Raw genomic sequence first — 26,196 nt, 5'->3', positions numbered from 1 at the left:
TTTCTTTGTTTTAAACCTGCTGCCTATTAATTGCATTTGGTGGTCCCTAGTTCTTGTGTAATGAAAAGGAGTAAATAACACTTCCTTATTTACTTTCTCCACATCATGATTTTATAGACCTCTATCATATCCCCCCCCCCCCCCCCCGCCCCAGTCATCTCTTTTCCAAGCTGAAAATTCCCAGTCTTATTAATTGGTCCTCATATGGAAGCCGTTCCATACCCCCTAATCATTTTTGTTGCCCTTTTCTGAACCTTTTCCAATTCCAATATATCTCTTTTGAGATGGGGCAATCACATCTGCATGCAGTATTCAAGATATGGGCATACCATGGATTTATATAGAGGCAATATGATATTTTCTGTCTTCTCATCTATCCTTTTCATAATGATTCCCAACCTTCTGTTCGCTTTTTTGACTGCTGCTGCACATTGAGTGGATGTTTCCAGAGAACTATCCACAATTATGCCAAAATCTTTTTCTTGAGTGGTAACAGCTAATTTAGACCCCATCATATTATATATATAATTGGGATTATGTTTTCCAATGTATATTACTTTGCATTTATCAACACTGAACTTCATCTGCCATTTTTTTGCCCAGTCACCCAGTTTTGTGAGATCCTTTTGTAGCTCTTCACAGTCTGCTTGCGACTTTAAAATATTGAGTAGTTTTGAATCATCTGCAAATTTTGCCATATCACTGCTTACCCTTTTTTCCAGATCATTTATGAATATGTTGAATAGGGCTGGGCCCAGTACAGACCCCTGGGGGACACCACTATTTACTTCTCTCCATTCTGAAAACTGACCATTTATTCCTGCCCTTTGTTTCCTATCTTTTAATCTGTTACCAATCCATGAGAGTACCTTCCTTTTTATCCCATGACTGCTTAATGCATTTTATCCCATGACTTAAGAACCTTTGTTGAGGGACCTTGTCAAAGGCGTTCTGAATATCTAAATACACTATATCCACTGGATCCCCCTTGTCCACGTGCTTGTTGACCCCCTCAAAGAATTCTAGTAGATTGGTGAGGCAGGATTTCCCTTTACAAAAACCATGTTGACTCTTCCCCAACAAATTATGTATCAGAGGGGTAGCCGTGTTAGTCTGAATCTGTAAAAAGCAACAGAGGGTCCTGTGGCACCTTTGAGACTAACAGAAGTATTGGGAGCATAAGCTTTCGTGGGTAAGAACCTCACTTCTTGCATCTGAAGAAGTGAGGTTCTTACCCACGAAAGCTTATGCTCCCAACAAATTATGTTCATCTATATGTTTGACAATTTTGTTCTTTACTATAGTTTCAACCAGTTTGCCTGGTACTGAAGTCAGGCTTACCGGCCTGTAATTGCCAGGGCCACCTCTGGAGCCCTTTTTAAAAAATTGGCGTCGCATTAGCTATGCTCCAGTCATTTGGTACAGGAGCTGATTTAAATGCTAGGTTACAGGCTACAGTTAGTAGTCCTGCAATTTCACATTTGAGTTCCTTCAGAACTCTTGGGTGAATACCATCTGGTCCTGGTGACTTCTTATTGTTTAATTTATCAATTTGTTCCAAAACCTCTTCTAATGACACCTGGGACAGTTCCTCAGATTTGTCACCTAAAAAGAAATGGCTCAGGTTTGGGAATCTCCCTCACATCCTCAGCCATGAAAACTGATGCAAATAATTCATTTAGTTTCTCTGCAATGGCCTTATCGTCCTTGAGTGCTCCTTTAGCATCTCAATCGTCCAGTGGCCCTACTGGTTGTTTAGCAGGCTTCCTGCTTCTGATGTACTTCATTTTTTTTTGCTATTACTTTTTGAGTCTTTGGCTAGCTGTTCTTCAAATTCTTTTTTGGCCTTCCTAATTATATTTTTACACTTCATTTGCCAGAGTTTATGCTCCTTTCTATTTTCCTCACGAGGATGTAACTTTTTAAAGGATGCCTTTTTGCCTCTCACTACTTCTTTTACTTTGTCGTTTAGCCACGGTGGCACTTTTTTGGTTCTTTTAGCAAAAGATGGGTCCATGAATTAGTCCATGTAGGGTATGGAGTAGAGAAGCGGACTATCACTGTGGAGAAAATAGCATGACCTAGGACCTGCCTTTCCCAATACAAAACTGTATGTGAGGTAGTAGGTAAAGCAGGAGTTGACTCCCTAAAATATACCAGCATTCTGTCCCTGGTCCCATCAGCTGCATTTAATGGAGATGCCTATAAAAGCAACTCATAGCTACAGGCCCAGATGGCAGACCACACGCCTACACTCTCTGCTTCCATGGCTCTCAGTGAAATTATAAAACCTTATGTGACTGGCCAACTTGTTGCTGGTTTGGTGCCAACAGTATGCTTAGGTCTGTACAATAGACATTAAAAAAGCAATCCCTGCCTGAAGAATTTAGTTACATACCTAGAAGGTACATTCCACATTTACTATTGATCTCTGGCTTTCAGTGACTCTTTCCTGGTCTACCTTGTCGCCATCTGCCCAGCTCCTCTATAAGAAGGATGTCATTGCAGTAAGCTGGCAGTCTCAGTCTAAAAGGGAGAGGTATTTGAGTATCCTCCTACCCAGACAATGGGTGCCTGTGTTTAGAATGGTTAACAGGTAGTAAAGGATGCATTTTTTAAAATGTCCAGTTTTACACAGTGAGCAATTCCTTCCCCAGCAATGGGGTGTATGAATAAGTCATTTCAACAACAGTGGTGGGGGTGCCTGAAGTTCTCCCTTTCCTGGTTCATTGTTATGCTCAGCAGTGCTTGCAAACATCTGAAAACAATGACTATCAACCAGCTGCAGCATGCTGCCCAATGCCAGCCAAGTTTTTTTCATCGGGACAGCCACACATTGCCAGAGTAAAAGTGGCATATGTCTGTGTGACATTTCTACCACTTCCACAGGGCCAAGGCTCAGGTTACTTTCAGTCAGAGTCTGGAGTGGTGCCAGATGACGCTTGTTGAGGCAGCCAAGAGACTTTCTGGGAAATGCACCTTCCTGCAGAAAACCACAGGTCACCACCACCTGTCCTGAGAATTGCAGAACAGCCCCTGTTATTGAGCACTGGTCCTTTCTTACGTGGATCTTAAACTTGGTACAGCAAAAAAAAAAAAAAGAGAGGCTAAGAGCCTGATCCAATGCACTTTGGAGTCTTTTTGTTGTCTCCCATGGACTTTAAATCAGGCCCCAAAACAGCATGTCAGTTTATACTCAGGGAATTATATGTACATGCTGAAATATTGTAGGACAGTATCACTTTAAGTGGTTTTAAGGGTGATGTGCAATTTTTTTTTTTTTTTTTTTGCTCCCAATAAATGACTTACTGTGGTGTGTAGTGGGGCGGGCTTGTCCGTGGCTTAATGTGTGGCATGTCAGGTATGATGATACAGTGCACTAGCTTGCTGTGCACCATGTTGCCTGTGGACCCTGATACTGGGCATGAAAAGTTCTGTACCGTGCTTTGACGTACTATGACCTGTTTCAAACAGCAGTATGTCAAAGCATGCTCCAGAACTTTTAACTAAAGTACCTTGTTCCAAGTGGTCAGAGTGCTATAGATTTACACCTGAGCTCATCACCTTGCCCCCTTCTCCACTTCTTCGCCCCAAGGCCCTGCCCCCCTCACTTACTTGTCTTCCCCCATCCCTGGATCATTTCCACTCCCACTTCCCAGCTGGACTCCCTCTGCTTCGGGATGGGAGCTGATACAGCCTGACAAAGAGCCTGCACGCAGGTAGGAGGTAGCCCTGGCTGAGCAGGGGCTGGCGTGAATTAATCACCCAGTGCCTCCCCACCCTAGGGTGACCAGATGTCCCGATTTTATAGGGACAGTCCTGATTTTTGGGTCTTTTTCTTATATAGGCTCCTATAAGCTCCCACCCCCTGTCCCATTTTTTCACATTTGCTGTCTGGTCACCCTACCCTCCCACCTCACGGTAACCGGTCTTTTGGTGGCCGGTCAGTACATCTCACTGGGCACTGTCAGGGTCCCCTTTTTGACTGAGTCGAAAACTGGGCAACCCTAATTAGGGCACCTGGACACAGCACCCGAAAACCAGACTATCCAGGTAAAACCCGGACAGGTGGCAACCCTATGCTCAGCCCTATAAAAGGGGAAAAGAGAGACTGAAACATGGGCAATGAGAAGGGGTGAACACAACTGAGATGATGGTGAAAGAGGGGAAGAGACAGAAGAAACTGGGACAGCTGCCACAGAGCATAGAAATAGACTTAATAAGGGTGAAGATAGGTAGCGAAGAAAATAAAAAGGACGAGTAAAAAGAACAGCCAGGAAAGCTAAGTCAGTCGGGAGTGTGTGTATGTATTTAAAGGGGCTGGGCAGAACATGTAGGGAACGGGAGAGCAACTCACAAAGCAGCAACGTTTTTCAGCCAGCCCTATTCCACCAGCCAGGCTTTCTCTCACCCAGAGCGGTTGCATCGACCATAATTCTCCCTGGGATCCCCCCGCAACTTTCCGGTGCTTCCCCCTGTGAACAGCCAGGACTGGTGCTTCTCCAGGTGCAGCCCCTGCTAGGTGGGCTGGCCCGGGGGCTTTCTGCCCTGGTGGGGAGGAAGGCAGAGGGCGGATCCCGCTGTTCTGCAAGAGGAGAGGAGCTGAGCTGGAGCGCTGAGCTCATTCCAGCCGGCAGCTGATGCAGAGGGGGTCCTCTAGCCTCTTCCCCCCCCTCTCCCAAGTGGATTAAAACTCTTGCCGCTGAGTTTCTGGGTCAGGAGGATTATTCCAGGGGATGTGGGCTTGGTGAATCATTTCAGCCACAGACTGGATTCAACTTGGGGGCGAGCGGCTCCTCCCCACAAAAAGGATGGCTTCCAATTTTAATGACATAGTGAAGCAAGGGTATGTAAAGATTAGGAGCAGACGTTTAGGTGTAAGTATTTGTGCTTTCCCTTTCTGTTTGTTTGTTCTTTTTCTCTTTGGGTGGTTCAGTGTGACATGCCTTAGCATTCTCGTTGGCCAGGGCTGGAGACAGCATGCGCGAGGGCTCCGATTGTTATTTCTTTTGCAAACTGCTCGGTGGCTGTCTCAGGGGGAAAACAAACAACAACCAAAAAATGTTGCCTTCAGCCCCCAATCCAGATCGCTACTGTGTCATTTGCACACTACAAATATAGAAACAGCTTGAGGTGCAGCGCAACAGACTGCTCTCTGAACAGATGCACTTTGGTTTTGGGGAAAGGGCAGACCAGAACTTGGTCTCTGTTCTGCTTAGGAACACAAGCAAGATCTCCATTGCCAAAGGGCTCTAGTTCACTTAAGTTTGCAGTTGAGCTGCAAGCCTTTTGGTGGCAGGGACGGTGGATCAGAGTCTGACAGTAACATGCAGCTACAAAAGAATCTGAACTGGGAAGATAGCTTCTGAAATATGGGGTGGGGTTGGCTTTTGGTGGCTTCTTTTAAAACAGATGTGTGTTTTGGGGAGTTGTTGAGAATTACTGGGGGCAGGGAGCAGTGACATATGTGGAGGGGTGTTAACTAAAACTTTCTCTAGGATGCTATCGGAAGGCCTGTGTGACTGATTTTTAGAGCTTGTGTACAGGGAGAAACTCAGGAAATTTAATCCTAATTAACTAAAGGTGTGACTTTAGTGGATTAGTTAACTCCCATTAAACCCTTGTGTGGATGCTCTTACTCAGAATTAAAGTGGCCTTAATGATTAATAAACTGAATTAAGGCCACTTTAATTCTGAGAAAGAGCATCCACACACAGGTTTACTAAGCCACTTTAAATTCACCCCCTTAGTTAATTAGGATTAATTTCCCTGAATGTCCCCATGTAGACAAGACCTTACTTCCTGCAATGCAAACTCGTGCCTTTTGAATTCAGTAACATTTGTGGCTGTCAAAACCATTCATCTCACCTGGGATTGCAGTTGCAGCTGTGTTGATGCCACATGCACTGGGTATTCCTACCGACTGACCATTTGCCCATTAAAAGTTTGCATTTGTGATTTAAAAGCTCAGGTGTGTTGGGGAGGGAGATTTGTACTAATCTTAAAACACTCTAAAATGCTCTCACTGAGTTTGGGGGGGTGCACAATAGTTTTATACTTTCTGATATCTTTTTCTTCTGTCTGCTCCTTCCTTTTCTTTTGCAAATATGCATTTGGTTACTATTGTGAAATGTTTATGAATTTAAACATGGGTGTGATGCATATAATGTAAGCAGGCCAATTCCTTATGGCACATCTTTTGGCTTTCATTCTCCTCTCGTGTGATTAATTCCCATTCGTATTATTGAGAATATGGTGCTGCTGTCTCTCTTCTGGGTATCAAAGAATGGCAAGCTACCTAAAAGCTGCAGTTAATCAGCCTTTCAGGCTGCAAAGCATACTTCTTATTGTATAAAATATGCAACCTAGTTAGAAGGTGGTTCAAGGTGGGGAGTGGGAGGGTTCTGAGAATAGATTTTTCTTTTGGATGTACTTACCCTTTTGTTATGAGAAGTTTAGAATGCCTTCTGGTTTTTGTTGTATGCCAGTACGAACAGCCCTTGCATTATTAATTCAGTGACTCCGAATCATTCATGGTTTGAAGCTTTACACTGAGGTTTATCACATGGGAATTTATTTGAAAGATTCTGTGGATATCTAAAAGTTTTTGCTGGTTTATTACAGTTATGATCTTTTGGATCTATATTTACTTGGTATATAAATAGTGTTACAGAAAACAGACACTCAAGGAAGTATAAAAGGAGAACTTTCCATAAGTGGTGCATGGAGTTTGTACAGTGCAGTCTTCTGACAGCTAAAATATGATACTGCTTGTAATTTCCTCATGTTGATGGAATCTGCACAATCTGTATAATTAGTCTTGGAAGGATTAGCTTTTTATCAGTAAATGTTGGTAAACATTGATTTCACTGTACACACACAAACCAATAAAAATATTTATATCAATAATTGAAATTTGCAGGTAGCAAAGTAAGAAAAGTACTGCTTAAGAGCTTATTAGTTTGATTTAAGGAGATTTACTTTGTACATTTTGATATGTGATATCAATTTGTGCTTTACCAGTGATAAAGCTATAACTTTTTGAATCTCAACATCTACTGTCATAAAAAAATTCTGACACTTTCTCACCCCATAATTCCCCCCAACTGCAGAAAATTTAAATTGATAACAAAAAAAATTCAAAATAAATATAGGTATTATCCATTGAAATTAAAAATCTAATTCTGCCAAGTATATGTATAATATATACAGTAAGTATGACCCTTCGAATAGAAGGATTTAATTTTGGGCATTCTCCGATAGACTTATTGGGCCTAATACATCTCAGGTGGAACTCCATGACAGCCGTGCATTCAGACCTTTATTATAGGTAACTTTTATTGTATTTATCCATACTGGGGAGGGGGAAAACACTCATAAAACAAAGCAAAATGAACACAGTGTACATAATTTCCCATTGAAACAAATGAGGAGTATACCATGCAGTTCACAACAGATAAACAAACAGACCAAACTTCCAAATAGCTGATAACTGTCAAAGGTGTGCCGGAGAAGGTGGATGGGCATGTAAGCAAGCCCAGTGAGTGGTTAGTGGTAGAAAGACAGTGATAAGTGAAGTTCCACATTGTAAAACCTTGCAGCTTGCTCTTTATGGAAGAGTATTCTCAGTCCCTATCGTATGTAGACTGAATTTTTTCTCTCATTGTTGGTTTATTTAGTTAAGATCCATAGAATTGGAATTAATCTCTTTTTAAAAGGTTCTCTCCTTTACTTAATCTGATTGCCTTTTCTTCCAAGTATTAATTATAATTAACCCAGCTAAAGAACTTTTTCAGTTTACCATCGCCAGTTGATCTAAGACAGGACAAACATAGTGTGGAGAGTGCGCTTATAGTCTGAAACCTTCATAGAGTCAAAGGCTGAACAGGACCAAAATTTGGACAGTGACCTAGACTCTAAGTCAAGCACCCACCTTTGGACCTAAATTATACCCTTGCTAAGCCACCGACTTTCCAACCCAATGGGGCATAGATAATAGGCTTGCTACAGCTACCAAATAAGCAGGTTACTTCTTTAGCTCAAGTGGCCAAGGTCTGTGCTGAGGATCTGAGGTCCCACCTGATGCCCCATACACATGCAGTGTGTAATATTCGCTCTACTACTAGTTCAGACGGCTAATACTAGAAATAACCTGGCTTCAGATTTTTTACCACTTGCATTTGCTGTAAATGTCTCAGCTCTCCAGTGCCAAGATTTCAGATTCCACTTCATTCTAGTAATACTTGCAGTAATTATAATTAACCTAAGTACTTAAATATAAGACCAGCTTGTGTAGAATGCTGCAGAGACTAAAGATCAGCACCACACCCACTTGTAGCTCTGAACCAGCACATATGTACCAGCATAATTCTGCTTCAGCCAAAGCTTTCAATGGGTTGTATTGACTCCTGGAGCGGTCTGTTTTAGGTACCTATGACCCCCATTAATGTAGTATCTGTGCACCTCACAATCTGGGATGATTTTTATCCTCAAAACACCCATGTGGGGAAGGACGTGCTATTTTATACCAATACGATACCATCTTACAGATGGGGAACTTAGGCCTAGATCCTCAAAGGCACTTAAGTGTTACTCTGCTCTGCATTGCAACTCCTAACCCATAGGCAGCTTGCCGTCTAGTGAAACGCACAGCTCCATGTTAGGTGCCCAGGCTCCCCATACAATGCTTGGGAAGAGTTGGGCACCTAAGGAAGGGATCCTCAGAAGCCAGCGACCTGAGTCGGGAGCCTCTGCAGGTAGCTAGAAAGGAAATGCTGAAGAGAGAGAGGCTTATGCACCAGACTGGGCCAGAGACTAGGGCCCTTCTTTGCTCAGGATCCTCTCCTGGAATCAGGTGCCTATGCCAGATCAGATAGCTCATGCTTCAGCAGCCAAAACTGAGACCTTTCTCTCTCTGGTTTAGAGAGAGAACCTCACCCCCTGCCAATATCCTGATGGTTAGGACAATGATTCAGAGCAGGGATTTGAACCAAGGGCTCCCCCATCTGGGGGGCATACTCTAACCACAGTCGGTCTCTCTCTGGTCTACTGACAACTTGTGGAAAGCGGAATAGCTTTAAGAGAGATTCACACCAGACTAATCAATAACCTGATGGTTGGGGCACTCATCTGGGATGTGGGAAACTTCTGTTTGAGTCCCTGCTCCTAATCAGGAATTTGAACCTGGGTGTCCCCAACCCAGGTGAATGCCCTAACTGCCAGATTGGCTACTTGCGAGGGATGATGTTCTCTCTAAACCAGAGGAAGAGAGGTCTTAGTTTTGGAAGTACACATGAGCAGAGTTCTGTCAAAAAATTCCTGTCCTGCTTGCTTTTTGTGCTTTGCTGCCCTTCAACCTATTAGTGTCCTGCATCTGGCTCTTCTGCTGCAGATATTTGGTCCTAGATGCATTCAGACTGGGCCTGCTGGTGAGACAGGCGTTCCCCTGTGTACTTTGAGAATCTTGCTTTGGGGCCTCTGGCTCTGAGCAGCTTGTTAGCTATGGGGAAACACCAGCAGTTTGGCATTCAAAAGCTGCCTACCAGTGTAAACTTTGCTGCCCACAAGGTTAATCAGCAGCCGAGTGGTGGCTTTGAGAATGTAAGCGGCACCTAAATGGTGGATTTAGGCACCTAAAAGAGCAGATAAGCCCAGATCCTTAGCTACCTGTATGACTGGGGCAGGTCACGCAGGAGGTCTGTGGTGGAAGCAGGGACTTGAACCCAGGTCTTGAGACATCTGGGCTAGTGTCCTGACCATGGGACAATCCTTCCTCCTAGATGAGGATACAGTACATCAAATTATCACTTTCCATATATTGTGGGATGTAGCGGGCAATCCCTCTAACCTTGTCATAGTGAAAACGGTAAATACAAGCTGCTCAGTACTCACAACTGGGTCCAGATTTCCACTTCCATATCATTTAGGTGCCTACGCAGGAGCTGAGCTCTTTGAAAATCTGGCCCATGAGTAACTTGGCACACTTTGTGGGAAGTCGCATTAAGTTCAGAGTGGCTACTCATGTGCCCAACTATCAATAGGATTGTGGCATTAGTTTGCTGTATTTTAGAGAGAGACACAATCTAGATGAATAAACGAGCCTCTTCTCTTCTTTCCATATGGTTATGATATAGGTCTTATAGTTCACTCAAGCATGCCTTGCTGACAGCAGTGATTAAGCTAATTTGGAAGTGGGTGGTTACACACCAATATTATCCAATCTCACTTTATTTTGGTGATTTCTAGCTTGGTGTGTTGGACTACAGATGTATTTTCCTGATGTATTCTGGAGTTAGATACATTTAGATTGGAGAAGTAAAATACATCAGTAGATGTGTAGTGACACATCTTGCTTTTGTCTTCACAATAATAAGTTACAAGTGCTATTTTTATGGATACAGGGTTGAGTTGTCAGGTGCTACTGTGTTCGAATTTTGACTCGGATGCTGAGTCTATGGTCTTGAGCAAGTTACTTCAGCTTTCCATCTTGGTGAGTCTTGCTGGCTAAAGTAAGACTCTTATCCAGTTCGCCTTAGCAGAGGCTGGTGCTGGTTGTATTGAGCCATGTGCAGGTTGAGGGGCAGGGCGGAGTGGGAGGTGAGCAAATACTGGTGAAATTCTTTAGTGGGGAAAACATCCTTGTTTTGTGAACCGCTGTCTGAGGACTCGTTCCAAAGTGGGAAGGATTCCATCACTCTGTGGTGAGATAAACATTAGACCAATTCTCTATCTTCTTTCTCCAAGAAACCTGGCATGTGTTTAATCAGTGAATCGGCTCTTCGGGCCATATTCTGCGCCTAGTTTCTCCAGTGTAAATCTGGGCTAATTCCAGCCTGAGGAAAAATGGGAGCAGAGTTTTGACTGTACAACTTCTCTTAAGTTCTGACATTTCTAAGAGAGTGGGGTGAAGCTGATGCTTGTGTGTGCGGTTCTTAAAGCTTGTTCAAGTAATTTTGTTTGAAAGCAAATCATTTATTCATCAAGCGAATCAGAGGACAAAATTCTGGAAAGCCAGTGTATAACTTGAAATCTAATTTGCGTCATTTATGGTTTTTTACATTGATTATCTAAAACCTGACAATTTACATTTATGTAATAAAGAATAGTTCCCATAGCAACATTTTTATCACATGCTTCCTCTGCAGAGCATAATATATTCCTAAGAAAACACAACATTCTCATCTCCCAGAGTCTTTCCATCCTTACGAAAAAAAGTCCTCTAAACGATGACATACGTCCATCTCACATTCCAGTAAAACTGAAATACACAAGGGGTTGCAGCTGGATTGTACTGCTGGTAATTTTTTAGTATGCAGTACTTTAAGATTCATTTCATTCCACTGATCACCTGCTCTGTGTTAATGGACAGCAGTTCTTCCTTTGCATTGTGGTAATACTTACAAGCCCCAGTAATGGACCAGGACTCCGGTCCCTGTTTACAGTCTGTTGTGTGATTCTCTGTGATTAATATACAACTAATCAAAAGCATTTGATCTGATTAAAGCAATGTTTGCAAGCAACAATCATACATTTGTGTCACAGTATAAAATGTGTGGGTCTTTTTAATCCAAAATAAAATATTGTGGGTGTGACGGGTTCCCCCTGGGGTGCCACCTGAAACTGGGGTACCACTGAGCCCCCTGACCCACCAGCGTGGGCTCCCTTTCACACTGTACTACTGTGATAAGCTGCAAAGCCCTCCGGCCTGCACTTTCACCAGCATTCATACAGGTAGAGACACCACCAGCTGCAGTTACACACAGGCTCTCTAACCACCAGCTTCCCAGCCTAGGACCCCAGAGCATTACCGTCCTGCCCTGGTCAAATCTGGCCAGTGTATGGGTTTAATACCCGGTCCACCTCTCCCCCAATGTGAAGAGAACAATGCACACCTGTGGTAACCAAGCAGAGATGTTCCCCAAGCACTCCAGTCAAAGCTCACTGGTTTAGATTAAAACAAAAATAAGTTTATTTACTCCAAATGATAGATTTTAAGTTATTATAAGGGATAGCAAACAGATCAAAGCAGGTTACTTAGCAAATAAACAAAAACACAACCTAAGTTTAATATACTAGATAGACTGGATATGAATTAGCAGATTCTCACCCTGGGAAATGATACAAGCAGGCTGCAGATTCTTAAGGCACAAGCTGCATTAGCTTTACAGTTTGGGTTTCTCAGGTCTTCATTCACAGGCTAGAAATCCCTTTAGCCTGGGTCCAGCACTTCCCCCAGTTCAGTCTGTGTTCCTCAGGTGTTTCCAGGAGTCTTTGCATTTGCTCCAATCCCTCAGACAGAGACAAACACCTACAAGATCTCTATAGCATTCTTAAAACTACAATACCTACCTGCTGAAGTGAAAAAACAGATTGACAGAGCCAGAAGAGTACCCAGAAGTCACCTACTACAAGACAGGCCCAACAAAGAAAATAACAGAATGCCACTAGCTGTTACCTTCAGCCCCCAACTAAAACCTCTCCAGCGCATAATCAAAGATCTACAACCTATCCTGAAAGATGATCCCTCACTCTCACAGATCTTGGGAGACAGACCTGTCCTCGCTTACAGACAGCCCCCCAACCTGAAGCAAATACTCACCAGCAACCACACACCATAGAACAAAAACACTAACCCAGGAACCTATCCTTGCAACAAAGCCCGATGCCAACTCTGTCCACATATCTATTCAAGTGACGCCATCATAGGACCTAATCACATCAGCCACACCATCAGGGGCTCATTCACATTGGTAGATGTGCAGGTGATATATGCCATCATGTACCAGCAATGCCCCTCTGCCATGTACATTGGCCAAACCGGACAGTCTCTACGCAAAAGAATAAATGGACACAAATCTGACATCGGGAATCATAACATTCAAAAAACAGTAGGAGAACAGTTCAACCTCTCTGGCCATTCAGTAACAGATTTAAAGGTGGCAATTTTGCAACAGAAAAGCTTCAAAAACAGACTCCAACAAGAAACAGCTGAACTTGAATTGATATGCAAACTGGATACTATCAATTTAGGATTAAATAGAGACTGGGAATGGCTGAGCCATTACACCCATTGAATCTATTTCCCCCATGTTAAGTATCCTCACAGCTTCTTGTCAAACTGTCTTAAATGGGCTGTCTTGATTATCACTACAAAAGTTTTTTTCTCCTGCTGACAACAGTTCATCTTAATTAATTAGCCTCTTAGAGTTGGTTGGGCAACTCCCACCTTTTCATGTTATCTGTGTGTGTGTGTGTGTGTGTGTAATATATATATATATATCCTCACTATATGTTCCATTCTATGCATCCGATGAAGTGGGCTGTAGCCCACGAAAGCTTATGCTCAAATAAATTTGTTAGTCTCTAAGGTGCCACAAGTACTCCTGATCCCTGTCTTATATAGCTTTTGCATATGGCGGGAACTCTTTGTTCCAAAGCTTGGTTCCCAGACTAGTCTGTGGGAAAAACATTGACATCCCCAAATGGAGTCCAGCGTCATGTGGCCTGGTCATATGTCCTTGTAGAGTCATAGCAGCCATTACTCTCAGGCTGTCTGTAGTGTTCTTAGGAAGGTTCACCAGGTGGGAGATAAGCTTCTCTTAGGGCCTATTGTTCTTTCTAATGGCCCATTTCCCTGAATAGGCCCTTCCCCACCCACTATCTAGTGGGCGTTACCCAAGTGTAACTACATTTGAAGTACAGATACTGTACATAATCAATATTGATAACTTCAGATACAAAAATGATACATGCATTCAAATAGGATAATCATACTCAGCAAACCTTAACTTTTCCAATGACCGCTCACATGACTTATCTTGCATAAACTACATCATAATTATTCTATAATCATATCGTAATAATATCACTATGAAGAATATGGGATGCAGTGTCACAGTGGGATGCTGTCTCATTAAATAAGGCCTTGTGGTCCTTTACTCCTTGAAATGTAGGTGGTCATCCTACTGCCTGGAGACGTACATTCAAATTACCATATCAGATTGGACCAGCAGTCCATAAAGTCTGGCATTTAATATAAATAATTGATCATGACAAAAGCAGATCTTTGTGAAATAAGATACCTTTTGTACTTGGGCGACATGAGAAATACAGGAGCTGCCAGTCAGGTTACACTGAAACTGATCTTGCCCTCTCATTTATCCTTCTGAAAAAAATATTCCTGTCTTGCCACTGAATAAGTCAAACCAGAAAAAAAATTAATGAAAACTTTTCAGGTTTTTTTGACTGGATGTAGAGCTGACCAATGGCTCAACTTTTTTTGAAATACACTTCTACCCCGATATAACGTGACCCAATATAACACGAATTCAGATATAACGCGGTAAAGCAGTGCTCCAGGCGGGCGGGGCTGCGCACTCCCGTGGATCAAAGCAAGTTCGATATAACGCGGTTTCACCTATAACGTGGTAATATTTTTTTGGCTCCCGAGGACAGTGTTCTATCGAGGTAGAGATGTATTAAAAGTAATCTTTTAAATATTAATAATGGTTGGGACTTTATTGCCATTGACTTTTTTAACATGTAAGATGCTCAGGTATAGCAGTGATAGACCGCAGTGTAATTCTCTAAAATAGGATTGTAATATACAGCAAAGGCCAAGTCCTTATGTCAAGCTCTACTCAGTGTGGGGGTGGGGTGGGAGAAATGGCTGTAAGCCACTTTTCTGCTCCCCTAATGCAGGTGATGGCTGGGGTCCAGAGCACTTGATCTTAAGGTGGCAGGAGCACTTCTCTAAGGATTGCTGGATCACAGGATGAACTTCATGTTTCTGGGGGGCGGAGAGTGGGTGGTGTAGAGCTAGCTAAGTTAGTTTTATGCCCCTCCAGGATTTTCACTGTACTAGGGAATTTCCATCTGCCTTATTAGGGCATCTGTGCTGCTTGAGAAGCTAGCCCAAAGACTCCTTTGTTCAAGATCCACATTAGCATCATGAAATATCAGAATTTATATACATTTGGTTGTTGGGTTGAGTGTTTGCTTTGGCCATTGCCATTGGTTTCCCTTTGCCTTTAATCACTGGACAAGACTATATCCACTAATGAAGATACCCTATATTCATTCTACTTTTAACAGCTGCTTCGTGACCCTGAGAGACTGCTTGTGTTGGCTGCTGGTGGGTGGATGTGTAACTTGTCAATTCAGATTGTGTACTTCCCTGAATGTTGTGAGATTTTTAAACTGAACGGATTCTGTGACAACTCTAGACTCGCTTGATTTACAGTATCATAATGAAGGAAAATTTGCCCAGCTTAAAGACTAGTTGTCACTAGAGATGTAGTAAAAATTAAAAATTATTAATCTTCTTTAAATATCATGGGAAATACTGTAGAGCACTTTCATATGCAAGATAAGAATACCCATATGTTAGATGAGGCTGTATTAGTGATGAAATTTGATTCTGAGAAAAAGTCTAGTTATTAAAATCAGCTTTGACTGTCTCGTATATCTTGAGGCCAAACGTATATTAATTCAATTCTATAGCAGTATATACACAGACAATTGTGTCTGAATCACTTGCCATTCTAAATGTTTTGGTCATCTTTGCCATTCAGCCTAATGCATTTGCATTGTAATGTTTCTTTAATGTCTACAAGAGAAGAGATTTTTGCTGGAAAATATATACAGTTCACTAATCAGCTACATGGTATGGTTGCAAGACAAAGAACATCCTGCAATTGAAAATAATGTGTAGCACTTTTAAAACCTTAATGGATAACTATAAAGAAAACTACTACTGTAATATATGTAATATCTGGTTTTATAAAATTATTTTTTGCATTGTATCGAACAGATATATGGAGATTACAGGGCAAATCATCAAGTACCATAAACTGTCATAACTCCATTAAATCCAATGGATCTATGATACCTTACAGCAGCCGAGGATCTACACCTACAAACCTGTGTACTGGTGCACTTCATCCTATGATATGCCAAGACACGGCACTTAAGAAAACCAGCTGCTTATTCCCTTAATGTGGGGTTTGTCGAGCAATAGGAACGCAATCTGCTTCTTGTAGCTATGTCTTGGCACCAGTATTTACCTTGATCACACCTTCTTCCTGACTGCTCAGCAGACGTTTGTTCTGAGTCTTGTGAAATCTACCACCTCTGCACTTGCTAGGCCATTCACTGAGCTGTTCTCACAGTTACCATGCACCTGTCTGTCCGTATTTGTAATGATTAAATCCAGAATCACCATATTCTGTTTGCATCTCACAGCTGTAGTCCCATCTGCTGAAGGGACGCCTTTGTTGTGTGAAGAAAGATCCACCGTCCATATTATTAGAAAGTGGATCCTTCTTTGGGAGCTGGCTGAGATCCTCAGAAGTATTTAGGTGTCTAACCTCCATTGATCTCCTCCCATGTCACTGCCTTCCTGAATTAGAGCACTGGGGTAGCCAGTTCAGAGGTGGGATTGCCCTACAAACTACAGTTATAAGCAATCAGCTGGCTTCATCTGTGACTCACTAACTGTGATGTCTGGAGACTAGTTCATAGAGATGAGTACTGATAACTGTTCTTGCAGAAGGAACAGCCCCAATGTTTAGTCCACTTTTAAAATATCAGTTGTATAGTTTGTGCTTTAGATCCAAAATTTAACTTCCCAAATAGGTTTTACAGTTTACCTAAACTTCAAAATGAATTACATACAGTTCCAATTACAAGGCTGGCCTTGTGTAGACACTTTGAACACAGCCCTCAGGCACCTAAATGTACAAGTGGCTAGGCCTTCAAAGGAAGTCAGCATCCTACAGCTCCCATTCTTGTCCACAGGAGCTGCTGGGTGTTGAATGCTCTTGGAAAATCTGGCCACTTCATTTGGGTGCCTAAGGGGAAGCTGAGCTTTCGAAAAATCCTGGCTCAAGTATGGGTCCCCAACACTTTCAAAAGCTTGACTTATTAATGAAGAGGCTAGATCTCTCAATGCCCAGCAACTCTCATTGAGAACAAAGGGGACGGGTAGATGGTAAACACTTGGGTGCCTAGGTGAGAGCTGTTGTGTACTTGGCTCTGTAGAAAATGTAGGCCATCTTGTTTTATTTTTGGCCAGGGGAGGGAGGTGGGCAAAAATTCCCATTGTTTCAGCTCCATCAGTGATAACACTAGAGTAAAAAAGGCTCCTCTGGTGCAATTATCTTAATCATCATGTCCCCTAATCTGGATCAGAACAAGTCTAAACAAACATTGGGTGAAATCCTGGCTCCCAGTGTCCTGGGAAATCCTGGATCCCAATGATGTCCCAGTGTTAAAAATGCTGGGTGGTTGCAATAGCTTTTGTCTACACTATATCTCCCACTACCGCAGTCACCGGTGGAGATGCAACAATGGGAATTTTTTTGCTCCTAGTGCAGACAAGATCACTGAGGACTAAATTGGATCCATGCATGGCTGTACTTTCCCTTTGTCAAAATAAGTGGACCATGTTCCTTCTGTTCTGGGAATTTGGTTTTCGAGTGAAATGAGGTTGGGGAGAGGGAAAGCTGATTTTCTTAACTGTCTATCACTTACTGATAGCTAATTTCTAGGAAGCATTTGTATAATAAGTGGAATAACATGAAATGCTCTGAATGCCAGATGTTTCCGGATTGATTAAAGATTCAAAAGGAAGAGGAGTTCCCCAGGCTTCTGGACTGTTTAACTAGATTGATGTGTTACCCACAGGATTACACATTCTTCTTTTATCAGACTTCCATGGTACTGTGAGGCTAATGTCATCTTAAAAAGCAACACAAAAATGTCACCTAAAAACTGACAGATGTGTATTTTTAGCATGTGCTAATTGACCGTGTTGAACCTGGAATTTACCAACAAATCTCAGCCACACGGGCTAACTGCTAGATTTAAAAAATGTGGGCTGTACAACAATTTCATTTTACTATGAACCACTTAGAAAATAAGTTGTCACTGTTGTTGCTATTTAGTTCTTAGATTGCACTAGAGCTAGCGAGGAAACATTTTTGTTCCAATTAAAAAAAATTGATGGATCTCAACATTTTATATCAGAAGTCTTGAGGTTTTCATGAAAAATCCAAAAACGTGAAGGGGGGGTGGTGGTGGTGGAGACAGACGTTTTTAAGCTGAAATTTTTCAGTTATCAAACTGAAATTTGCGGGTTTCCGTTTTTTTACACCTTTAAAATTTCTCAAATAGAGAGGTCCTTTTTAATTGGGGGGGGGGAACGACACATTATTCTTTTGGGGAAATTTTTTTTTCAAATGAAATTTTTTGGCCAGTTCTGTGTGGTGCACTTTGTGTCCTTGGCATCTTACGAAAAATAGGCCCGAATCCTGCAAGTTCTGTGTGAGTGGATTCCTGTGTAATGGGGAACAAAATGCAAGTTTGGGGTCATAGTGTAAGAAAATTCATGCCCTCACACTCATACCAGATAGTTATGACTTAAACTTTAAGATGTGAAGACTGAATCAAAGGAGATGAGTTGCTGGAAAAGCTAAGAACCTCAACCTGCAATATGTTAAATTGTTGAATGATCATATTTTTAGCAAATTATAAAATGTAAGTGTTGGAACAAATCTACAGCTATCAGGGATTTTGTGCCACTTAGTACGTCCCAGTGACAGCAGGGATAGAACTCAGAACTTTGTGCTCTAAAATCAGAGGCCTCCAACCATTTAACCCTCCTCCATATTCATGGAGTAATGTTGTACCCTTTGAGTGTATATATGTTCTGATAACTCATGAACTAGTGGCCATCCATCTATGCTGTTTTAGGACATTGTCACCTAGGCACATGTACACAATTCAGCCCAAAAAGAAATAGCATGAAAAATATTTTTTCTGTATCAAAAAAGTATGTGAGGGTGCAAAGTGCAACATATTTGGGGTACATATCTTGTATTTGTAGTAGTTCTGTTTACATGTTTGCTTCTAGTCAGAGTATCTTGTGTTGCAATAGTGATAACTATGTATCCTTCACTAAGCAAGCTGTTTGTTTGACATAAATGTAGTTTGTACATGCTAATAGATAATGCATTTGTGGGGTAATATTGTACCCCATGAGCATACACATTGTGATAACTCATGAACTAGTGGCCACACCTATGCTGTTTTAGGACATTGTTTGTGCTTATTGATGATGGTGCATTGCAGTGCAAGTGGTGGCTTCATACAGTCACCTTAAGGTTGAAGATACTCCAAGGAGGTGTGGAAATTGCATCTAGGCACACCCAGAATGAGAGTCCTGCTAGTTCTTTCAATTTGCTAGTTAAATTCATTTTTTTGCTCAGAACTTTTTTTTTAAATATTTGAAGTTTCTGAATGCATTTGGGGTACAAACTTCCCTCATGACACAGTTAATGTAAATTTTTTCTAGATCATGAATGAAGATTAAACTGAAGGAAATCTCCTTTTGTGGATAGTGGTATAAATCCTATGGCACAGCTAAGCAGGGTTGATTCCATTTGGTAAAGGATGGTGGGTAGGCATGCACACTAGCCAGTTCATTCCAATATTGCTCTAGGACAGGGGTAGGCAACCTATGGCATGCGTGCCAAAGGCAGCACACGAGCTGACACTGCCCGGGTCCTGACCACCAATCCGGGGGGCTCTGCATTTTAATTTAATTTTAAATGAAGCTTCTTAAACATGTTAAAAACCTTATTTACTTTACATACAACAATAGTTTAGTTCTATATTATAGACTTATAGAAAGAGACCTTCTAAAAACGTTAAAATGTATTACTGGCACGCGAAACCTTAAATTTGAGTGAATAAATGAAGACTCGGCACACCACTTCTGAAAGGTTGCTGACCCCTGCTCTAGGACATTGTTAGGGTGACTTATTTGGAGATTAAGAGGACAGTAATTATGTGACTGCCACCATTTTGGCCAACATGAGGAATTGAACAGGGGGCCTTCAGAACTAAAACAAGTCATTGCCACAGATTGAGATGAAGGTAGCCTTGCCATGTGAGAGCTGTAACAGTCTCATATCATCTGTGGACTGGAGACAGAGTAGAACAACACCCTGACCACTGGGTTACAGTTGCAAACTGATGATTAAATTACGTTTTATGACATAAATTAGTAGGATGGTATTTTGTTTACAACCTCAAGCACTGGCCCTGTGAGTTGTTCAGGGTTTTTGTTTGCAGGAGTTCAGGGGAACTGTTTCTCTTCACATGGTTTTCAATACATGATTTTTCAGTTTGCAATTTTAAATTATTACCCCAATCTAAATTAATGATTTCAAGAGAAAGCTATGTGAAACTTAAATTATGAGTCTAGATGGATGTAACCATGTCCACTCAAAATTTGACCTGGGTACATTTGAGGTTTGCATAGTTCAGGAGTTTTCGGAGTGTAATGAAACCTTAATCAGGTGAGTTGCACCTAGTTCCCAGTTCCGTTAAAATTTCATAGCTTCTCCAGGTCACTAGTTTTGAGCCTCCTAATGTCATGCATGGTTATGCTGTTAATTTGTAAGGTGGCGGTTACCAGTAGTAGCATCTGAAATGCTGATTGTAAAGAAAGCTAAAAGATTTTGGTGATAACATCGTAAGCAAAGGATGCTAAAAAAAGCTTCAAGTTTGCCTGCTAAAATGTAGGAGATCTAAACATACCTTCTTTATGAATATCTAAAGATGGAGGATTGTATAGAAGACTTTTATGCTATGGTGCATGTTAAAAGCCAACAATGAAGCAGGCATTTTTTTTTTTTTTTTATAATAAGAATTACTCATTTTTCTAGGTATTTTTCAGCATGTGTTTCAGACTGAGTTGCGTCCCCCATATTTCTCTGGGTTTTCATTGTTTTGATGTAAAATTGGCAGTAATTCCAAATGTTAGCTCTTCCTCATCCACCCCCCCAATAAACTAAAAAGACTCCCAAATGAAGGGGGAGAGTGTGTGTTAGCAGTGTTTGGGGGAGAGGCTGTCTGATTTTAAAAATCCCCAAACAAGAACACCTGATTACGGTGCTTTTAATCTCAGGGATTCAAAGTAACTCACGGTGCCCTGTGCAGCAGTGAATATATAATCAGTGATTGTGCATGATGTTTAATAAGAACAATATTGATGGAGAATAATGGAACGGATGAAAATCTTTCATCTTCTTGCACTTCATCTTTGTCCAAATGAGATAGTAAACAGTAGAAAATGGCCAAAGAAAACCACGCTCTGTTGTGAGCAAAGTTGATCCTTCCCGATCATGGAAAGCTACCAGCCAGTGTAACTAACCATTATATAGTCTAAGGTCAGGTCCTCAGCTGGTGTAAGTTGGCATAGCTCCACTGAAGTCAATGGAACTATATCTCTATATACTATAGACCTGCAAGCTATATATGTCTTTCAGTGCTAGTGAAACATCTTGGGGAAATAACAGATGGAGGGAGTACGATAACTAAGGCTGACATCTTGATTTTGTTTCTATAGTTTTAGATACATTATAAGAGTTGATGGACTAATTTTGTAAATTTTTTTTGCCTCAGTTCATCAAGTGCTGTCAGAAATAGCACTGGAGTACCAGGCTATCAGTGAATCCGACTTTATTTCCTATACTGAAAGTAACATAATTTGTTTTAATTAAAAATATTGATGAGTGGAATGACTGCGGCATTTCTCTCCTAGTAACTTCACTTCAGCAGATGAAATTGCCCCTTAACATGCTAGGTAATGTTCATCTGGGGAACAATACAATCTCCATTGTCAGCAAAGGAAAAATTAGTTTTAGTGCTCTCACTTATTTAGGTAAAGCATCTGTAAGAAGCATAGGATAAAGTGAGCTGAAAATTGATTGTACTGAAATAATTAATGCCTGTATTTTGGGTGCTGTTGAACTGCACTTACAGAACAATAGGAACCAAAGGCACTTCTTGCCACACTGTGTTCACATGGCAAAGTACATGCTATTATTTTCCTCTCTGTTTAGCCAAATAATGCAATTTGTTGCGTGATGTGAAGATGCTTAATGAAGTAAGTGTTGTGCATATATGTCATAGTCTATGGGCCTGATTCTAATCTCATAGCCCTGTAAATCAGGAGTAACTCCACAGAAGTCAACTGGTTTTAGGCTGGTGTAACTCCATCTAAATGAAATTGGAGTCAGGCCTGAAGCCTCTAGTCCTGAAATACCTAAACTCCCTGGAACTACCTGAACTACCCCATTTATGGTCCTGGGAGGACCAACTCATTCTCCTAAATTGAGATGCATCTAGTTTACACTGTCTGGATATTTCAGATGAGACCTAAAAACTGAACCTTTTTGTAATAGTCCTCAAATTAGCTGCACCTCGGACCCCCTCGTGGTCTCTATGAGGGGGTCCGAGGTGTCAATCACTTACCTTTTTCATGGTGGAATCCCACATTCTTCTCCCTCCCAGCTACGGTCCTAGGCAGTGGACTCCAGCAATTCACTGACATCCCTTCAGCAGGTCAAAGTTCAGATTAGCACCTGCAGTTTAGTGGGTTGGGTGCAATGTTAGGTTACCAGTGACCAGGAAGCTTTCATAAAGCAAAGTAAAGTTATCCAAAACAAAAGCATTACAGGAGGGAAAAAAACACATCTTAAAAGCAATAAACAGCTTATACACACTTCTAGTTTACCAAATGGTCACCCATCTTCCACTGGTAGACTCTGGGAGACTTAGGATATGTTTACATTGCAATTAAACACCCACCACTGGCCTGTGTCAGCTGACTCAGGTTTTCAGGGCTTGGGCTGTGGGGCTATGAAGTTGTGTTGTTGATGTGCTGGGACCCTCTCAGGGGAAAGAGTCCCAGAGCCCGGGCTTCAGCCCGAGTCTGAACATCTACACTGCAATTTTACAGCCCGCAGCCTGAGCCATGTAAGCCTGAGTTGGCTGACGTGGGCCAGGTGTGGGTGTTTAATTGCAATGTAAACATACCCTTAAAATATGGCAGGGCTTGTATTTCATGATCAGTGTCATGTCTATTTACTCTTGGATAGAGTGTGAATGACCACCTCCCTAGCTCAGTGCTCTCACATATACAGTTTCAAGTACTTTGTCTTAGGCCTCTTAACCCAAGTCAAACATGTCTGTGTTTGTTTCCTCTGGGCTGGAGCAGGTGAAGGGGGGATGACTTTAAAGACTTGTTACCTGCATTGTTTCAGAACTGATGATTTACATTAATAACTCACCCCTTGCCCCTGTGTTTGTTCCTGCAGGAAGCATCCTTTTTCTGACCTATTTAACCAGGAATACAATCACTAGCCAGCCCATAGAGAGGGAGAACATTTAGACATATATCATTTATGAAGTGAATGCAGTTTTCATAGCATTGCATCTGTCACACCCTCTTTAACCTGCCTGGACATTGAAAACTCCAAAGTATTGTTTGTAAATTGGCCTCTGCCTCTTTGGCCAAAATTTCTTCTCCTCGAGGTCTGGCTGGCTGCTACCCCCCTTGTTCCAGAAGTGGCTGGATTTCAATGCTGAGTAAAGCAGGTAGGCACCCAACTCCCATTTCAGTGTGATCTTGGAGCCTAAGGAAGTTAGACATCTTTGAAAATGCCACCCCAAATGCACTGGGGATATTTAGGGTGGAAGGTGCTGTGACACTGCATCCCATATTCTTCACAGTGATATTATAATGATATGATTATGGCATAATTCAAGATAGGTCATGTGAGATATCATTGGAAAGGTTATGATGTACTGAATATGATTATCTTATTTGTGTATCGGAAGTTAGGAATATTGACTATAGATCTGTATTACAAATGTGTTTGCACCTGGGGAACACCCACTAGGCAAAAGATGCTCAGTCTAGATGGCTAGCTGGGAAGGGCCCATTCAGGTTGATGAGCCTTTAGGAGAAAACCATAGGTCTTGGAAGAAATTAATCTCCCACCAGGAAGCCTTTCTGAGGACACTGTACACAGGCTCTGACTCATGACTGCTATGACACAACAGTGTCATGTGACCAGGTCACCTGGTGCTGGACTCCATCTTGGAATATCAGTGTTTTTCTACTGACTGGCGTGGGAACCAAGCTTTGAAACAAAGGGTTCCTGCCATACGCAAAAGCTATTTAAGGCATGAGAATGACATCATTGTGGTTCTTCACTGACTCCCCATCCCAAAGAGACTCTTAAAAACACCTGAGGACCAAGGACTGAACGGGGGGAGGGGTGGGAGGAGTGCTGGAGCCAGGCTAAAGTGATTTTTAGCTTGTGAAAGGAACACCTGGGTTTTTTAAGCTGTAAACAAGTGCAGCTGGCCCCTTAAGAATCTCTGCAGCCTGCCTGAATCATTTGCTACTCGTATCCAATCTCTTTAGTATATTAAGCTTAGTTTGTGTGTTTTCTTTGTTTGCTAGGTATTCTGCTTTGCTCTGTTTGCTATCCCTTATAATCACTTAAAATCTATCTTTTGTACTTAATAATCTTATTTTTGCTTTGTCTAAAACCAGTGTGTGGGAGTCATAACTTGGAGCAGAAAGCCGTTGCATAGCCTTCTCCATATTGAGGGAGGGACTGAATTTCATGAGCTTACACTGTACAGATACCTGTGTAGCGCAAGATGGTATAGTTTTGGGTTTACACTCCAGAGGAGTGTGCGTGCCTTAGGAACTGGGAGGTACCCTAGGTGTGCCTTTCCATGCAGAGCTTATCACAGCATCTGTATGTCCTACAGCTGGGTGTGTCTCTACCTGTATGTGTGCTGGTAAAGTGCAGGCCGGAGCCTGGGAGAGGGCTTGGCAGGCTGGTCATAGCAGTACAGTGTAAGGCTGGTGGGTTGGGGGGCTCAGTGGTACCCAGTTTCAGGTGGCACCCTGGAGGGAACCCATCACAGGTGCTATATAAATACAGTATATCATTATTGCTTGTATGTATTGAAGCAGAGCATCCATTTGGACAGAATATGCACAAGGGTATGTGGAATCTAAGTAGGGTGTCCCCGGCTCCCAAGGGTGGTATCACAGCTCCGAATGGAATGGATACTATGGCAGCACTGAATTATCTCCTTATAATTGTGATGCCAGTGGCAGAAATGGACACGTATTACTAGATCTCTGTGTTACTTCCATATTTGGGCTTTTCATACTGTATATGTCATTCTGCTGAGCCAGTAGTTGAATCTTTCCTTGGTGCTGTCAAGGTGGCTGGTGTATGACTTCAAGAACCAGAGGATCAACGGGTAGGATCACTAATTGCATCAACGCCAGTAATCTGCTAGTTGGGAAAGGAAAGTCCCCGCTTATAGCTTTCTGCTCTTAAAGATGTGAGTGTCATGCCCCTTCTCAGACCAGCCAACATTGGTGTTGGTGAAGTGTCCCCTGTGATCCACCAATGCTTGTTTGGCTGTTGAAAAGTAGCTTGTTGTGGCAAGGTGGTCTGGTGCCAAAATAGGGATATGTGTACAATCTATTGCTCCACTGCAGTTCGGGAACCCCATTGCTTAGGGTTACCATACTTCCACAATCAAAAAAGAGGACACTGGGGGGGGAAGCCCCGCCCCGCCCCATCCACTCCCTCCCACTTCCCACCCCCTGACTGCCCCCCTCAGAATCCCAACCCCCCCTGCTTCTTGTCCCCTGACTGCCCCGACCCTTATCCACTCGCATGGGTGGCAGGGTTGTAGAAATTTTGATGGTGCCCAGAAACCCCCTCCCCGCCACCTGCCTAAGGCTCTGGGAGGGGGGTTGGGTGGGGGGAGGAGGTCTGGGGTGCAGGTCCTGGGCTGGGGATTAGGGTGCAGGAGGGGTGCAGGCTCTAGGCTAGAGTTTGGGTGCTGGGTGCAGGCTCCGGGCTGGGGCAGGGGGTGGGTGTGCAGGAGGGGGTGAGGGGTGCAGGCTCTGGGATGGAGTTTGGGGGTGGGAGGCGGTGCAAAGGGAGGGGGTGCAGGCTTTGGGAGGGAGTTTGAGGGCAGGAGGGGGTGTGTGGGAAGGGGAGGGGGTTTGGGAGGGAGTTTGGGGATAGGAGGGGATGCAAGGGTGAGGGCTGTGGGTCTGAGGATGAGGGGTTCATGATGCAGGAGGGGGCTCAGGGATGGAGCAGAGGATTAGGGTGTGGGGGGATGAGGGCTGGGGCTGAGGGGTTTGAGGCGTTGGAGAGGCTCAGGGCTAGGGTGGAAGGGCAGGGTAAGGGCAGCCTGTCTTCCCATTAGTGGATGGGGGACTCTACGACCCTAGGGCAGCAGACAGCAGTTGCTGCTGCTTCTGGCAGTACAAGAAGGCAAGGGAGAGGCAGG

General features: G+C 42.7%; 1 protein-coding gene across 2 annotated transcripts in view; it reads left to right on the top strand.

Annotated features, from left to right (window-relative positions):
* The first annotated feature begins 4,811 nt into the window (after positions 1-4,811).
* DOK5 (docking protein 5) overlaps positions 4,812-26,196 on the top strand; it is a 92,106-nt gene continuing 70,721 nt past the window's right edge. For both annotated transcript variants that reach the window (XM_024203402.1, XM_024203401.1), the window contains exon 1: positions 4,812-4,877. In XM_024203402.1, the coding sequence (XP_024059170.1) occupies positions 4,812-4,877 (66 nt within the window). The remainder of the gene's footprint in view (positions 4,878-26,196) is intronic.

Source organism: Terrapene carolina, unplaced genomic scaffold (assembly GCF_002925995.2).
Source record: "Terrapene carolina triunguis isolate 2854851 unplaced genomic scaffold, T_m_triunguis-2.0 Scaffold130, whole genome shotgun sequence".
Lineage (NCBI taxonomy): Eukaryota > Metazoa > Chordata > Testudines > Emydidae > Terrapene > Terrapene triunguis.
This window is presented reverse-complemented; position numbering and strand designations above follow the sequence as displayed.